Source organism: Mesoplodon mirus, assembly GCF_964341445.2.
Source record: "Mesoplodon mirus genome assembly, chromosome: 11".
NCBI classification, from domain to species: domain Eukaryota; kingdom Metazoa; phylum Chordata; class Mammalia; order Artiodactyla; family Ziphiidae; genus Mesoplodon; species Mesoplodon mirus.
This window is the reverse complement of record NC_138987.1, coordinates 65,054,295-65,073,094: the sequence shown is the minus strand read 5'-3', so window position 1 is coordinate 65,073,094 and position 18,800 is coordinate 65,054,295. Positions and strand designations below refer to the sequence as shown.

The following is an 18,800-nucleotide window of genomic DNA, read 5'->3' as shown; positions in this document are numbered from 1 at the left end:
ACTAGCCTCGTTCTTCCACAAGTTACACCAAGTTCCTTTCAAAATGCCAGCAACATATTCTTTATGCAGACAGGTGTCTCAAGGAAAAGTTGTATTTATAACTCAAACCAACCAGGAAACTAAGAGAAACTGTTGCTCTCTTAGTAATTCCTAGTCTACTAAGACAAATTTCTTCAAAGTTTCAATCCTTCCTCCCAAACTCCACTTATCTTAAATTCACCTTATAAACACAATTTTTATTGCTTACTTCTGTTAGCCCTTATATGCAGTGAGGCTGAAATTCTTGACTGTGATACTTGACCAGATGTAAGCTTTTAAAGTAAGTCTTTACAACAGAAATTGGATTAAAAACTATCAATTCAAATTACTTCTTTACAAATGAGAGGTGAGTCTAAAGAAATGAACCTACTATCAAATTTAGCAGGAAAAGTGACTTCCAATTGAGTTCAAAGTTTCAACTGTCTCTAAAAATGTGTGAACTCACTGGTATATGGAATAATATCTGTAAAAATCTATGCAGCTTTCCTCAAAGCATTCAAACTAATTGTTTTCCCATTTTAAGGACTTTATGATGTTTCTTTAAACAGTGTAATACCATTATACTGTTGTCTTTCAAAATTATCTAAATTTTTGTCATTTTTCCACCTGGAGTAAATGGAAGGTATATATGGTAGAAAGCCAGGAGAAGTAGGAAAGTCTTAAATTTTCTTAATGTCCCAAAGGAATTTATTAACTACCCAAAGAGAAGTCAGGGAATGCTAACAGTTAATGTCATCCAGAGAGAATCAGTTGATCTGCTTCCGAGTGGATGAATGTGCATAAATGGCAGTGCAAACAGTCATCTGCTTTCATGAGTCACATAGAAGAGATCATGGCAGGCACACTGTACAGCTTTCAAAGTTCCAAGAAATGGTGCAAGTCCATCTGTTCCAAAGATTCATTTCTAGTTGAGATCTTCATTTGCACAGCACAGGAAGCTGAAAGCCACTGACAGATGTATTTGTGGTAAAAGCTCACTAGTCCTGCATTCTAATATAGGCTTTTTAGAAAAATGAAGTCTATATAGTGGTTATGCCACCAATGAATTTAGGTAATAAATAAGGTAATCAGTTAATCAAGTAAATAATAAAGTAATTGGGATAAAATTTTATACCATTTTGAATTAGTCCTTATTATCCTTGGGGATAGAAGGGAATTAGAAACTCACTAAGTCTAGCCAGCTTGTTTAACAGGTATGAACGAACCAGGGAGGTTGAGAGATTTTTAAGTGACTTGTCTAAAGTTCTAAAACCAGAAGGTTGTAACACTTATAAACTCTTATTAAAAGAAGCCCACCTCTTCTCAGTCAGTTTGGTGCTCTATTATTTTTTCCAAAAGTCTAGGAAGACTTTATGCCACTTTCCGCTTCCAAACCGGGACCCACACTGAGGTACACCTAAATATTGGGTTGGCAAAAATGTTTGGGATTTTCCATAAGATGTTACAGAATAGAATCAGTTAACTACAGACATGCTCTGTTGTTTGAAATGACTATTCCCAATCACCCAAGGCTGTTAAATTTTTTGAGATAAATTTTTTGAGAATTCATAGAACAGATAACATGGTCAGTTAGTGGCAATACTGACCCCAGCCGAAGTATTAAACAGATTGGCTTTGGTGCCCCAAATGTTAAATGTGGAGGCCAAGCCACAGCACCAGCCATTCTTAGGAAGGAAAATTAAACTGCGGTATGAAAATGCAGTAGTTTTCAGGGCTTATAGGAATCACTTTCACCAGCATGAAAGTAAAATAGAGGCTTAATTTTTTACATAGGTGTGTATGTTTATGAAGGTGATTCATATGTCATTGCCTTAAACTGCCTCATCTATACTTAAAAGCTGTCTGGTCAGCTTGCTCTTAAATGATTTTTTCAGACCAATAGGAGTCTTTCATTTCATAATACCTCATTGCATAAGGTGCTTTAAGAAAGCACAAGTGCATTCATGTACAGTTACGACCAAATCAATGGCAGCTTTTCTCCAGCTTAAATGAGAAAGCCTGCTACTGCAGAGTAATGATGTTTTCATTGCACATTTAGTACACAAAAAGTGAAGAAGTTAATTCATATACTTGTAAGAGCTACGTTAAAAAAAATACATTTGCAGTGAAGCAGCAATTATTTTCCAAGCAAGGAAAAGTTCATTCAAATCAGCATTTAGTGGTTTAAAAAAATGGGATTGCTTTAAGAATCCATTTACTGACTCAGAAAGGTTTTAAATGGTAGAGTGCCTTATGTTATATACCTGAAACAAATACAATGTATGTCAATTATACATTAATAAAGAAATTAATTAACTAATTTAAAAATTGGCATTTAGCATGAGGGTATTCTAGTCTTCCTTTTTACCTATATCGAATAAGTTAAATGTATTATTGGAATATTAGTTTGAAATGATGCCTATCTATGATGTTAAGCAGCTGTATTATAAAAATCCGACACGCACTGCATTTTAACCTGCCACCTCCTTTCAGAAATACTGCCACCTATTCCTTGCCTTCCAATTATTTAAAGAATGTCCATCAGTTTAAATATAAACATTTGTTTCTCTAATAACTTGGGTATTTTAGTGAAAAAAATTTTTTTAATGAAATTGACTTATGTTCATAATGCGTTGTCTCTTCTATTCTTGTGTGTATGTGACTCATTTTATATTCGAAGGAACATAAATATTCAATAGTTCCTCATAAAAAGATTTTAATGATCACACTGGAAAAAATAAGAATATTTTGTAAATTAAGCTAATATGATAAGATTTACACTGATACTGTGGAGATTTGGCAGTGATTTCACAAATTTATGTAGACTGGCAAAGTGAACAACTGAAATTAAAAAAGAAATATGGGATATGGGATAGAACCCATATCAATTATACATCAAAGGAACCATCAATAATGAATAAGGGAATTTATAAATCTGCATTAGGTTTGGCATAATTATACCACATATATTTTTACGCCTAGGTGGTTAAAGTGTAGTACTAATTTCCTAAATATTTTTCCTGCATGTAGAGTCTGATGGCAGCTGGTCCACTAGAAAAACAAATAATGCAATTGCCTGTAAAAACTAGTAACGTATGCTCAGAAATAATCGAGGGCAAATGTAGGAATTCAATGCATTCAGGTGCATAGAAATGTACCCATATCTGAATAATGTTACCACTTACATAATGCTTATTATGGGCCTTAGAATATTAGTTCTAAGCATTTGATCAAGTAACATTTTTTCCTCAGCTCATACAACCCTATGATTTAGGTACTAATATTATAACTGTTTTACTCAAGGTCACATGCTGAGTTATCAGCAGAACTAAGCACTGAACCTAGACAGCCTGGCTTCAAAGTATAACCTTTTTAACCATTACATACTCTCTATCACCTTGTCTGAAAAGACAGTCTCTCTCCCAAAGCCAGCTAAAACAATAGTGCTTCCATCTTGATATATGACTTTAACAGCATATGAAATGAATAATTACAAATTTAGTTACTATAAGACACAGCAAATTTACTAATTAAATCAATGTTTATAGAGAAACAAGAAGTAATAATGCCCCCTCCCATAGGTATCCTATGCATCACCTTTTGTGTCTTATTTGGGAATTACTACTGCTACCACCTGTTAATATTTAAAAAGCATTTGCCTGGACAAACACTTTGCAGGGATTATCTGATTTAATCACAATAGCAAACATATGAGGGCTGATAATACCATTTTTATATTTCACGTGGGGAGACTAAGGCTCAGGGGGTTTAAATAATTTATCAACCTCACAGTGTTAGAAAGTGATAAGGCAGAGATTTGAACCCAGGCAGCCTGTCTGCAGAGCCCACACTACTTGTCATTATACCTCTTACCATAGTGTGTTGTCTCCCATTGGTAACCTAGTCAGCATGATTTGAACAGGGAAAAAGAACTATAGGCTCCATGAATATAATGATTTTAAGAACTTTATAAAAGCATCTTTTGCACTTGGGGACAGAATGGATTCTGTAATTTTTTTACCTTTTTTAGCCTCTCTAATTTATCTTACCTTGAAGATGGACAGAGAATATAACATAATGGTCAAAATACAAAATGAAGACAGACAGTATTAAAATAGTTGACTTCACTTCATTTTAAATATAGCATCTTATATGCCACTTACCTGGTTTTAGTTTCTCAATTTAAATTGGTGAACAGATGTAAAAAGACATGATTTTAGCATAAATTCTTGAGAAATCTAATCAGAGCCCTGTAGTAGATTTGTTGGACTGGAAGAAATAAATGGATGTTCTCATCTTAAAGAATCAGTGCTTTTTATTTAATGTTACCAGATTAGCTTCTTCAACCTGGCGGCTCATTACCAAGATAGCTTTGTGCTTGTGACTAGAAATAATATTGATAATAATAATAGTAATAGTAATAATAATTTATTATTGCATGTGTTCAGCAGCCAAGTAGTTTCATTTACCGAATTGGCTGGTGTGCAGCACACACAAATAAAATTTGCATGAAAAAGAACAGCTGTGTAAAATACTGCCTTTGGAACGGCAAATTTACTGAGATAGTGATTATAGTGTATGAAGCTCAAGGCATAACCGTAGTGATTGTAGGACCATTTTTCTCCCTCATGCAGTATTTTACATCTATTGCCCTCAGAACAAGAAGACAGTGAATTCATGGTAGCAAATGCTATTTCCTATCCTGTAAAAGTGATTTTATTGCAACCTCCTGCTTTTAGTCACTGAAAACTTGCAGAAAAGCCTCCTTTGAAGGTAAAACTTTTACTAGTTGGCCTCTTCCAAAAGATGGGCTTGAGTGAAAAGACAGTAATATTTAAGTTCTAAAAATAAGGCAGTGCTTAATTTGATGTACTAAAAGCTTACTTTTAAAAGATAGCAAAATTTTTAAATGTTGGATTGTATAAGTATTGTTTAAGCAACTCTTTCATATCAGGAAATTCCAGTTTATCATCTAAGGAAGTTCCAGTTTATCATCTATAAAGGGTAAAATGGCAATCATTTTTCCTCCATTAGCATGTCATAATTTAAACATGATTCACTTGGACTTAATGAGCATATAAATCATAAAAGCGTTTTTTGTACTGAATTTTAGACAATAATTTTAAAGTGTTATTTGGACCTTGCATATTAGGTGATCAAAATTGGTGACAATGTACCTGTATTCAGAATCATCTACATGTTTTTAAATCTTTGGCTTTGCCATTTCATTTGCTACAAATCTGGAAGTTGTCAGGGAGAGTGCTGATATATTTACACTTCGTTGAAAAGGGCAAATTATGACATAGCCTTTGTTTGAATTCCTTAAGTGTAGTCCTCTAACTTGAGAGTGAATGTCTGTTTGTTAGTAGGATCCTCTCATTCTACTTTTAGTGGTTTTCTTATTAAACATTTATGCATTGAAAAAAACTGATCCCAACTCTAAAACGTTCATTTTTATAGTACTTCATAGTTGACAAAGCTAGGTTTTCATAAGTATAATAATTCGATCCTCATAGCAATGCTGTGAGGCTAACAAGATTATCCCCATTTTACACATGGGAAGCTGTAGGGCCCAGAGGTTGTATGACAGAGCCAGTGTAATTAGTGTTATTGCCACACTGACCTAAATCCAGAGCTCTATGTGCTGAACCACAACAGTCCTCTGATCAAAATCAAATGATTTACAAAAATCATACTGAAAACAAGTTGTCTGTTACTCTTCATCTCATAAAATGTGGATTTTTTAGGATTAATAAATTAGGAAACTAGGAAATAGTGCATGAAATTGGAGAATAAGGAAAAGCTTTCATTATGTTTCAATCCATGCTTATTTAGACGATCACTTCTTTAAATCATGTTTAAAGTTTGGTTTTCTAGCAATTATTTTAGCTGATAGAAACACAGCATGATAAAAATGTGTATTTATGATATTCTGGAGCATATGGATTGTATAGTTATGTGTTTGTGTATACTTATATGTTTTCTTTACTGACATGGAAGAAAAAATTATTACAGATATATAAACCTTCGGTATTATACTGTCAATTTGATGTCTATTTTTTAAATTATGTGAAAATAAAACTTTAAATATATAAATGGTTGAGACAATCACTCCTCAGCTTTATAGAAACCAGCAGGATGAAATACTTACCTTGGAATGAAGATGTAAGAATGCGTCCGCCATACCCATCAAGAGATGACTTAGAACCTGGGCTTTCAGTGGCTCAAGAGGACGTGTCACTTGCTTTCCTGGAGTCATTGCAGTGTGTCCCTCCAGTTGCCTGTGTTGAACCTCTCCTGAGGCTAAACCAGTTGTTCTCTTCCTCTTTTTTTCCTGTCATTTCAAGCACTGGTCCCCATATTATGTTTCATAATGATTCCTATTAAGAGAATTTTCAGAAAAGGCAGGTAAATTTTCTCAGCCAGTGGAAATCAGATTGTGTTAAATCAATGTTTGTCAATAAAGTGTATCACAAAAATAACATTTCTGTGTTTTTCACAGTGATCAGCTATCTGCATCAGCAACCTGTAACATCATGTCCATAGCACTCTTCACATTTCCTCCCCACCTTCTTCTTACACTGACTCCCAGGCTGGAAGCCGTTCTCACAACTTGTATAAAATGACCATTGAATGGCAGACAAATTGATAATGAAATTGCTTCCCTATCGAAGATATCCCCTGCTCCCAGAATCTCTAGAAGCCAGCAGACCCTTCACATCTGTGTCTTCCCACCCACAGTTCCATTTCTTCCATAGTTTCTCTGTGCACGGGTATAAGCAGCTACAAATACGCAGACAGAAGCTCCTTCTTTGGGAGGGGTAGCTGACCAACGAGACACAGATATGAAGGCTGCCTCCATGCAGAACCTACCTGTTTGAATTTTACACCTTCCTTTGGAGACCAGCTATGGCAAAGCAAAGTCTAGAGCTGCCTTTCTTATTTTGTTTAATGTTCCTATTTTTCATAGTTGACCGAACAATAAACAACACAAACAAAAACCAGTCTTTTGGCAAATGTTTCATGAAAAGACAAGTAACTATGTCATTTAATGAAATAAAACCAAAGTATCCACAATAATTTTAAAAACTCACTTTTTGTTACTCACTGTTGCTGCAAAAGAACTCTAAGTACTGTGATATTAAGGGCATAACTAGAAATTCATTGACAGAGCAGAAATCTGTCTCTCTATATCATTTTCCTTCCATGTGCATATAGAGATAGCTGTGTATGTATCAGGTATTCTAGCTAGCTAGCTATTATTCCTTTTTCCTGCATACAGACATTCTCTGGACTCGAGTAGGTGTGAAAATCCAGTGTGAATCTGCCTCAGTAATTTATAATAGCATTAATAATACTGCTCTAATCAATTTCATGAGAAATTTGGGCACCTTTAAAATTTGGTAAAGGATTGTACTATCATTAATTGTTTTTCTCTCAAAATAATAGGGGTTTTTTTTTTGCCTTATGAATAGCTAATTTTCTGAAATACAGTTGAGTCAAATAAGCACTCAACTTTTTTTTTTTTTTTTTTTTTTTTTTTTTTTTTGCGGTACACAGGCCTCTCACTGTTGTGGCCTCTCCCATTGTGGAGCACAGGCTCTGGACGCATAGGCTCAGAGGCCATGGCTCACGGGCCCAGCTGCTCCACAGTATGTGGGATCTTCCCGGACCGGGGCACGAACCCGTGTCCCCTGCATCGGCAGACGGACTCTCAACCACTGCGCCACCAGGGAAGCCCAGCACTCAACTTTTAAACTACTTCAAGAATGGATTTTATGGAACCAGATCTCAAGGGCTTTCTTGAAGATGGGGTCTGATTATATTCCTGAGGCCAAAGGCCTTTCTTCACTGACTCCTGGCATGATGTGTATGATCTCTGGGTTATTATGTCCACCAAGCCTGTGCAAAGAACAGGGATTCATTCTTCAGATCTGAAAGGGCAAAGATCACCAGTTAAGATCTTCCTGGTCGCCGTTGGAGTCATTAGGATAATAGTGCAAGGGGCTCTAAAAATATTATGAAATAATAGAGAAAATAATTATTTTAATAAGCTATAAATACCTAAATATGGTAGTCCTTTAAAATTCAATAATTTATTTGATACAGCATTTTGAGTTACATATTCATTTCTAATACTTAATTGTGTAGAGTTTTAAGATAATGGCTCTTATGAAATGATTTTCTTCTTCTTCTTTTGCAGGTAACCCATTAACAAAGGATAAATCAAGTGATCCTCAAGGCTGATTACGTTGAACATCAGCATAGAAACATAACTCATGAGGTGATCTTGAAGGAAAATTTTTATACAGCTCACAAGAGGCACTCTGGAGTCTATTATTTCCAGGGGATTTCATGGCTTGTAATCAGCTTCTTCTTGGAATCAAGACTTTTTAAAAGTCCGACATGAACTTCTATATCATGAAGATTTCATCAGATTTGAACTGTGTTCAACTTGTATAATTGCGCTTGCAAAAAGGATTTGAAGTTACTGTCTGAAGAGTTGGCGTTTCCAGATGGTGTCAAAGACACTTACCTTTTGGGCTCTTGGCTCCAAATGTGACTGTTTTTCTTGTTTTTGAAAGTCTCCCAAGTGCACTGGCCTTCTGTCATGGACCTGAGTCCTGTGTTCAGTGGCTAGGACTGCACATGGCTTCAGTGACTTTTCCTTTGCGAACTTCTCCTCTGGCATGGTGTAGACTGAGACAATTTATTTGTATCCTAATCTTGGGGCTCTGAAAGCCTACATGTTTTAACATCTTAAAGTTGCTTTTGTTAAAGGAATGGAAATATATATCCATTGATAATAATTATTGTTGGCAAGTAATAGTTATCTGAATACATCAATCATATAAGAATGTATAGACAAGCTGACATGTTTCCCCAAGGCTAACACACTGCTGCAGCTCTCTGTCAGTTAAATAGGTAGTAGTTAGAACTGAATTACCATTTTCAGTACTCCTGTTTGGTACCTCTAGAGTACTCTCCCTTTCAGTTTTTTTTTTTTTTTTAAGTGGGCTTTTTCTTTCATTTTTATCTTTACTTTTTCCCTTCACAGAAATTAGCAGTGAGCAGTCAAATATTTAGGTAAACTTCAGTTTCAAAACATTGTCAGGGATGCATGTGGGTTTTGATTTCTTAGCTTGAAAGTTATTCACTTAGATTTCTTCTAGTATTTTTTTAAACTGTCCTTTCTATCTCATTTTAAAAAGACTGTCTCTTGCTCTATCCCAATGACTGTTTGAATGCCTATCTATTTGTTTATTCAATCTGTTGGTTGAATAAATTGTTCTTTTTCTTGTTCTAAATTTTATAAATATTTGCTTACAGTTGTCCCGTTCAAACAATTTCTTTAGTCAGTGTTTGTCCACGTTTTCGTAGTACTTTTAACATTTGTGGTTTTCAGTTCTACAGAAAAATCTTATAAATATTTCAAAGCCTTAAACATGTATGTACTTTTTTTTCTAAGTTACTCGCAGAATGTATAATTTTATACTACATCTGCTTTGTTTCATTTGTGATGCGGAGGGAGAGAAGAATGGAAATTGCATAGCCATTCTGGATATTGTGTAAAGGTATAGTTTGAAAGAATGTAAAGGGGGAGGAGCTTCTATGTTTTACTCATACTTAGACTAATAGGAAGATACTTCAGAAATTGTCCTCTTAGAAGCTCCATTATGTTAGAGAAGAGGTGGACATGTTTTTTTTTTTTTTAAACTCATTGACATGGCCAATTAGGTATATGTTGATTTCCATGATGGAGGCTGACATACAGACCAAAGCTCTCCAGGCTAAGTTGGTAACAACTTTCAAAGACCAATACATTACCCAGAATCTTTTCTTGGCAGAATGACTAAAAGCGTAAAATTTGTTAAGCATTAAATTTGTAAAGTATGCTTTTGATATTGAACTAAAGTAAACTATACTGCCCCATAAGTCCATGGAATGGAATGACTTTCTCCTTTCATTTTAATTATGAATATAAAACTAGATGGTTCTGAGTGAATTTTGCTATGGTTCAAGACTGTCTGACTCATAAAGAAAGGAGTAACAGTTGTGCTGGAGTTTCTGCATCAGTAATAATATCATTAATTTCTTTGGAACAAAGTGGAAAACTATATTATTTTGGAAATTATGAATTTGTCCTAGGTTTGAAATTATAGATCATGCTTCTCATTTTTTAAACTATGTCCCTTAAAACAACACTGGAAATTCTGTATTATATTCAAGTGTAATACATGCATATCAATAGAAAAAAATAAATGGAATTTCAAATATATTAACTAGATTATCCCCAGTAGATTAATGTTGTGACTCTTCAGAAAAGATGAATAAAATTGGAATATAAAATGGACTCTTTTTCATGAGTTACATTCAGAGAATCTCTTTTCCAGTGTTTTATCTTAAAAGCACTTCAGTTACTATCTAGGAAAACCTCTGAGTTTATGGGGAAGCTGACATAAATTCTTCAATCTTCTTTTTATAAAACTCCATGGCAAATCTTGCCATTTACACAAGGTTCCAATATTTGACTTGCTTCTTTGCTAAGAAACAATTGAAATAGATATATCTACACTTGTGCCACTTGCTCACATCTTGACTATGAGCACAACTGGCAAAATTTTGCTAGCAATATACAAAAATCATTTTATTATAAAAATTATTGAAAATAATGACTGTTTATCCTTTGAAATTCATTATACAGTTGGCCCTTGAACAACATAGGTTTGAACTGCACAGGTCTACTTATACATGGATTTTTTTCAACATTAAGTACTACAGTACTACACAATCTGAGGTTGGTTCCAGGGATGCAGAACCTTGGGTATGGAGGAACCGCATAGAGGGAGGATGGACTGTAAGTCATATGCAGATTTTCGACTGCATGGAGGGTTAGCTCCCCTGACCCCAACGTTGTTCAAAGGTCAACCATATATGGAAATGTTAATTAAAACATAAAATATGGCTATGATTTAGCCTTTAAAAATTACTTTAAATAGCTTTTATTTTGAAGTAATTTAAGATTTCCAATAAGTTATGAAAATAGCTTAGAGGACTTCTGTGTATCCTTTTCCCCATTATCGCCCAGTGATAACATCTTACAAAACCAAGAAATTGACATTGGTACAACACTATCCACTCAAATACAGACCTTATTCAGATTTCACTAGTTTCACATGCACTTTGGGTGTGTTTATGTGTGTGTGTATACGATCTTATTCTTTTTAATTAATTTGGTAAACACCTACTTCAGTATGTCATAACATAAAATAGATCATGAGAGTCTATGGGTCAATGAGTGGCTGATTTGTGATGACTTTTTTGAAGTTCTCTATTTATGGAATAACATCCTATAGCTTTATTTTATTTTTATACATTCTTGTTGCCTTAACACAATGGAAACTTCCAGTTTTAACATCAGACAGTACCATATAAGATTTCAAATTTGGAATTGGCATTAATGGGTAGGAAGAGGTCTGAGAATCTGCATCTATGGTTGAAATAAAAAGGGAGTTTGGTCCTGTTCTTTATTTCCCTCAGCAAGGCCTGTGCTACTACACAATGCTATACAAGTAGGTTGTGACTTTTGATAATACACAATGGCTAATAGCACGATGATTAAGTGGGACATGATCTTTTAAAATTTTTGATCATTTTCTCAATTCATGATCATATATCCATCTGAAAGAGCAACATATGCAAAAATATCAAGTAGTATTTTTCACCATGGAGCCCTTTCTCATTTTGACCCACTTAAGTGGAGAGAATTAGAATGATGGAAGACACAGAGAAGCTGAAGAGTTGGGGAGACACATATTGGGTATCTCCTGTTCCCCTTACCCACATAGAGAACTCATAGTAGAGCATTACTATTTTTTTAAGGTAAGGGTTTGTCTGTCTGCCTGTCTGCCTTCATACCTGCCTTCCTCTCCTTTCTTGTTTTCTTCTTTTCTTCCTTACCCTCATTTCCTTCCATCTTTCCCTTCCTTCCTTCCTTTCCTTCTCTTTTGTTTTATATATAGAATACTTTGAAAAAAGAGTAGAGGTAGCAGATTTTATTCATTGCACTGTGTGATACTGAAAAGTAGTGTAGACCTCACAATTATCCGGCATGTAATTGACTTATTCCTACTAGGCACATGCATATTTGGTGAGATCAAATGTTAGCTGAGGTTTAGCCTTTAAAATGGCCTTTAAAATCTATTCAATGGATTTTTTTTTTAATGCCCTACATTTGCAGGGCATTCTGCTAACCAATGAAAAATAGGTACACAGAAGACAAAAGTGTTTCATATTTGTTTTGATTTTTTGAAATCTTCATTATATTTCAAATTAATAAATGTTATGCACTATGTCAAACATTTTTCTGGAAGGTTTTATCTGTTATACAAAGTGATTGAACTTTAGAAGTTATGTGAGCAGGGCACTACAAAGTTTTGTTTCACAGGTTTCAGCAAAAATGTGATGGAAAGTCTTAAAGAAGAGAGACTGTGAGTTTGAAGAGAAGTTAGAGGGGACTAACATAATCCAGGGAAAGTTAATGAGGGCCTAAGCTTGGACTATTACACTGAGGAGAATGTGAAAAAAATAGATATCAATCCTGGTCGTAATTTAAATTACTTGAAGATCTAAAAATTACCCACGCCCAACCCTACTCTCTGAGATTCTCTTAATTGACTTAGGATTAGAGTCTGGGAACAAGTATTTTTTAAAAATCTCCTTGGGTGATTTAATGTGCATTCTGGGTTAAGAACCACTAATGAAGGGTTTTGCCAAGGTAGAAATGAGAAGTTGGGTGGGATGATTGGATGAGTATAAGGGAGACATGGAAGAGAACTCAAAGCCCTGAGCCTACTAAAGTGGGATAATTGAGATTTAGTTAAATATTAGAAAACTCTGAAGGAAAAGCAAGTTGAGTGGCAGGTGGAAACAATGAGTTCATTTTTTAAGCTTAATGAGTTTACAGTGCCAAGGAAACATTCAGAAAGGTCATGTTAGAAAAGAACTGAACAGGCTTTATTGGATTTGTAATTAGAGAATGTTGGTCTTGGAAAGAGAAGTTTTAGTGAAGTGCTTATTGTAGAGCTGAGATTTCAGTGGGTTGGAGAGTGAATGAGAGATGTGAAAGTGGAAAACAGTACATGTAGACTTCTATTTCACAGGGGAATAAAAAGGAAAAGTAGGGTAGTGGTTATGCAGGGGAGGCAGAATTGAAAGTGTATTTTTCCTAATATGGAAGAAATTAGAGTATGTTCATCTGTACCATAAGGGAGGGAGGGAGAGGATGAGAGGTGTGTTAAGAACCTAAGAGTGAAAATATAAAGGAAAGTTGAAAGGAGGGGTATTCCTATCTAGATGGAAAGAAAGATAAAATGTATGAGGAATAAGCAGGATTAAATCCCATAGAAATTCTAAGGGGATGTAAACAGTGAAGAGGCAAGTGGTGTTTAGTTCTTTGGTAACCTTCAACAGAGCAGTGTCAGTAGTTAGCCCAGGAGTCAGAAAGAAATCATTGAAGTTGATTAGCACATGGGTGAGTGTCAGCTTGTCCCTGGGCTACTTAGACTTAGGAAGTTAGTAACTCCAAGATCATAAATAGATAAATGAGAGAGAAATTAACTAAGTCTCGGTATCCTTATTCATGAAATAAAGATATCTACCTCACAGGATTTGTTGTGAAGATTCAATGAGTTAATACATGTAAAGTGCTCAGCACATTATCTTGTACATAGTATTTACTTGATGGTGGTTCTTTCATTGTGAAAGATGTCCAAGTTCCATTTGTTCTGCAGTGATGTAAAATCAAGTTGGTAGAAAATAATAAAATTATATATGATGTGAAAGGGTTTGGGGCTGGCTGGTACAAATGATAAATAGAAGAGGAAGATGTAGTGACGTTACATTTAAATCATTTTTTTTTCCTGGAATTAAGTGGCCGTAAGGAAGGTAAAAGAGTAACCTTAGTGGAAGATTAAGTGAAAATATTTTTTCTTATGGGAGAAGCCAGGAAGATTGATAGGCCAGAAAGGTTTATTGGTTTATACTGCAAGGAGGCAGTAGGGAAGGAGAAACTGATAAAGGGAAGGATGGATTAATATCCTGGAGGAAGGAGAAACAGGTGGAGTTGGGAATGTTAAGCAGAAGGGTTAGTGTGAGAGGAATAATGTTTCTTTTGTCAGATAAGTAAAAAAAGAAAGAAAGAAAGAAAGAAAGAAAGAAAGAAAAAAGATGGATGAAACTGGAGACAAATTTAGATTTGAGGCCAAGGAAAATAATGCTAGGAGCCTCTAGGCTGAAGGAATGGCATATACAGGTGTTAAGTAGATAAGGTTCATCTGCTGAGTGTACAAGGGACAAAACTCAGTTTGGAATCTCCAAGGAGAGTAGAAAATATTTCAAGTAAACCTTGGTGTTTCTAGATGCTGAGAGCTCAAAAGACAATAAAGTCACAATACAGGACATTTAATTCGTAGAGACATGTGACTTTTCCATCAGTGTAGTCTGGACAAAGGAAGGGTGAAAATGAATAGTTGGGATCAACTTTGGATGAAGATACGCAACGTAAAAAAAAAATGGCTAGCATCTCTTGAGCTTACTCTGTACCAAGAGGCCTTCCTAAACAATTTAAGTGTATTATTTAACCTTACCTGAGATCTATATTATTGATATTACCATTCTCTAATAAGAAAAGTGGGGCATGGAGTGTTTAAGCAACAGTGTCACATAATAGTAAGTGGTAAAGCCAGGATTTTAACCTCTGTAGTGGTAACTAGTAGGGTGTTAGTTTGTATGCCATTGAAAAAGTGTATCATGGGGCTATAGGAAAATTCATAGGGCAAATAAAATAAAAAGGAATGATGTTTGTAAATCTAGGGAGGGTCAGAGAGACTTGAAATAAATTTGACAGTGGAGAACGGTTTTATTAGGGATGAGTAATAATTAGGACAAATATTTTTATGTTCCTACCATGTGCCAAGAACTGTTAGATGCAGTGAATAAAATGTAAGTTTCACCTTCTATCAATCCTTCTGGGAATGATAATAAACTGAATTTGTAGTAACTGAGTTAAGAATCTTCAGATAAATTCCTCAAAACACTGTGTTTGCATATAGCAGCACTTGAGAGAGAGAGAAGTGGCTCCAAGTAAAATGTGGAAATGAAGAGCAGGGAAAATACAGTGCTCCAAAAAGAAGCCTATCCTTTTGATGAAGGTAGTCTATATTAATGATGAGGAACCTCAGTAATGCCTGATATGTTTCAGAAGAAAGAATTCTACACATAGTTTGCATTCTACGATAAGGGTTTATATTTGACCTTTAATTGGAAGTGAAGTTCCCTGCTATTGTGTCTACTTGTAAGGCATCAAGGGAAGATTTGTTAGAGTGATATATCAATTACCCACTGCTGTGTAATATATAACTCCCAAACACAGCAGCATAAAAGTGTAACCCTCAATTATCCCTCCCAAGTCTAGAGGTCAGCTGGAAAGTTCTGCTGGTCTTGGCTGGGCCCACACTTGTATCTGTGGGGATCTGTGTTTGGGCAGGCAGTGCTGAGTCTGTCTGGACTTCCTCCCATGTGTTGGGGGTATCTGGCCGTAAGATGGTCTAGGATGATCTTAGCTAAAACAACTGGGCTACTTCCAAGTGGTAGTTTGGCTTGTCCTCATGGCAGAGGAGGCAAGGTTCTGCGACAGTGAAGATAGGCTTACACTCAGAACTGGTACGGGTTCACTCTGACTACATTTTTATGGCTAAAGCCAGTTACAAAGTTAATCTGGTGGTGGAGAAAGAGACTCTACTTCTTAATGAAAGTTGCTGTAAAGTCACGTTGTAAGGTTACATACAGGAAAGGATGAAGAATTGGGGCCATGTTTTCAGTCACCTCTAGTGGCTTCATGCTAGTTTTACTCCCCTCCAAGACAAACTTTGCTTGCTTATATGTATCACCTTTTCAATCCTAATGTGATTTTGATACACATCAATTTTAAATTCTTCAATGGCTCCCCACTGTCCTGATATGAAACCTATACTCTGTATCAGACATCAGTGCCTACTTCTTTCTGCCCGCTATGCCTGTACTACTAATCCTGTTACACCCACGTCCTTGTATGTAGTTCTTAAAACAACCTCTGCTCAGGGGGCTTCCCTGGTGGCGCAGTGGTTGAGAACCTGCCTGCTAATGCAGGGGACACGGGTTCGAGCCCTGGTCTGGGAGGATCCCACATGCCGCGGAGCGGCTGGGCCCGTGAGCCACAACTACTGAGCCTGTGCGTCTGGAGCCTGTGCTCCGCAGCAACAGAGGCCACGATGGTGAGAGGCTGGCGCACCGCAATGAAGAGTGGCCCCCGCTTGCCACAGCTAGAGAGAGCCCACACACAGAAACGAAGACCCAACACAGCAGAAATAAATAAATTAATTAAAAACAAAAGTACCAATGCCAAAAAAAAAAAAACCTCTGCTCATCCTAACACCTCTTTGAAGGTCTCTGAAGCTAGACTCTCCCTTTATCTTCCCCCAACCTTCCCCCAGTCAGCTCTTTCTCATCTGTAAGTTTAAATTATCAAATTCTGTTGATTAACATTTCCACCATAAAATTAAGTGGACGAAAATTGAGATATCATAAGAGTACTATTGGTAAAATAATTTCCTAACAAAGTCTTCCTACAACGAAACTCTCAAGAAGGACTTAATTCGGGGTAGGTGGTATTAAATAATTAATCTCAGTTATACATTTTTTCAGTTGATATCGTGTAGTTTGAACTGAAAACATTTTATATAGACCTTTTTAAAATTGATTGAGGTAATTATCTGTAATCCATTCTCAAGGCTTCTATTTTTCTGTAAAATGATAAAAGACAGAAAAAAATAAGTACTTTCCTTCACAGTGGGTGCCTCAGCCAAGTCTCCCCTGATTCCCCACAAGCCAACATAGATACCTGTTCTCCACACTCCCACTGCTTTCCTTCTTAATGCTTACTTGTTTGCTGTCTAACTAACTTCTGCTATCCTAGTCCTTTCCTCTTAGAATTTGAATTGTGCAACAATGTCTGGGATGCAGCAGCCAGCCAAAACATTGCTTATTAAATGAATCATTGCATAATTTAATATACACTACCTAGGCACACTTAGTAGTAACTGAGTTCGCTTCTTGTTGATTGACTAACTTGTTCCTAAACTCAGAAATGTTGAGGATCAGCTGTTAAGAAAGATTCTGGCAAATGGAGCGTGATTGTGATTTGCAGTGCAAATGTCATGTTAATCTTTGTTTGTTTTCTGGCTGATAGTTAAATCTCTTGTACTATGCATCAAAAATGTCACAGCTAAACAATCTGAGGGATTAAATGGCTCCTCATAAGTTCCATGCTGCTAACTGGCAGAAAAATAATCACTGTTGTCAGTCTTGGCTGGTGAGTTCTCATGAAAAATATTTCTTTTTTAATTTGAAGGCATTAGGAAACACACTCAAGTTATAATTTAAACATTGTTTATTCTGGAGTACACGAACAATCTATTGCTATTTCATTGTCAGTCAGTCCAAATATATTACTAAAAAGTCACCAGGATTGGTCATATTTTCACCTTCAATGCTTTTTATTAATTTATTCTATGCTAATTTTTACAAAGATGATTTTAGATATTTTTGAATCCTGTGGTATTTCATTATGACAACTAATGATGCATGTTGCCAACATCTCTAAACACTAACAGAAGCTTAAATATTTTGTTGGCTTAATTGCTTCTGGTAGCTTTGTAGCTTTGTAATGACATAGTATGAAACTCATTTCACCCTCCTCATTTCACCTCTAGCCAAACATTAGGCCACTTTTGTCTTGTGATTATTTAGTTTTAAAAAGTTAAAATGGCCCATTTTCTCATTTAAAGGACTCATTATTGGAACGAGTTTCAAAGAGAACCATGTGGCAGTTGTGAAAGGGAAGGTATGAGATATCTCAGTGTCCCTTACAGGTTTACTAAGAAAGAATACTTGAGAATGTATTACAGATAATTACTTCACAAGGAGCTTTTAAAAATCCAATTACCAGATTTCTAATTTAAATGAAAAAAAAAGGAAAAAAAAAAAGTTCCAGAATCACTTCAATGCAATGTGCTCTTTTGCAGAATATCAAGTGCATCTTGGGAGTATAACTGTGGGAGAACTTTGTAATAGCACTGTCTCCCTATAACAGGACTCCACAGATAGCATTATGATGAATCTCCTGTATGTGTTCATTTAATTTCAGGGGTTGCTGCACTAAACAATAAACCAAATTTGAGAGCTTGAATCCAGATGTATCTTGTCACTTTCTCTCCCCGTCAGTTCAATCAAATGTCTTTCTATTCAACTGAATATAGACAGGGTGAATTTCAAGTAAAAGAAAATTCAACCAGAGTGACAGATTTTCTCTTAAAGTTGCTTTTGTTTGATTTCATCTTCTTTTCTTTGCTGTGAAACCACAAAATGAAATGGAAATCAGGATGTCAATTCTTCTGCTCCTTGCTGTTTCTAACTTGTGCTTTTGGATCAGTAAAACTAGTTGCTTCATACATGCCTCATGTGGTCATAAGATTGGGCACTGCACAAATCCAAGGAGCACCACTGACCTACGCCACTATGTGAATGTCAGTCCCTTGAGTTGTGCAGTGTCCATCATGCACAACTGTAACCAGAATCTTTACTGGATTCTAATATTTTTGGTTGCAATAATGAACATACAAGATTCTACTAAGATATATAATTTAACTTAGGTAATTAGTAATTTCTTACAATAAAATATATTA

The 18,800-nt window shown here is 35.6% G+C and overlaps 1 protein-coding gene across 1 annotated transcript in view; it reads left to right on the top strand.

The window, feature by feature from the left end:
* The window catches only part of TAFA2 (TAFA chemokine like family member 2), a gene marked incomplete at its 3' end in the record, with an annotated part of 533,232 nt that extends 522,363 nt beyond the window's left edge, over positions 1–10,869 (top strand). Inside the window, exon 5 of the mRNA XM_082634567.1 lies at positions 8,222–10,869. Coding sequence (XP_082490693.1) covers positions 8,222–8,233 — 12 coding nt within the window. The remainder of the gene's footprint in view (positions 1–8,221) is intronic.
* Between the last annotated feature and the right edge of the window lie 7,931 nt (positions 10,870–18,800).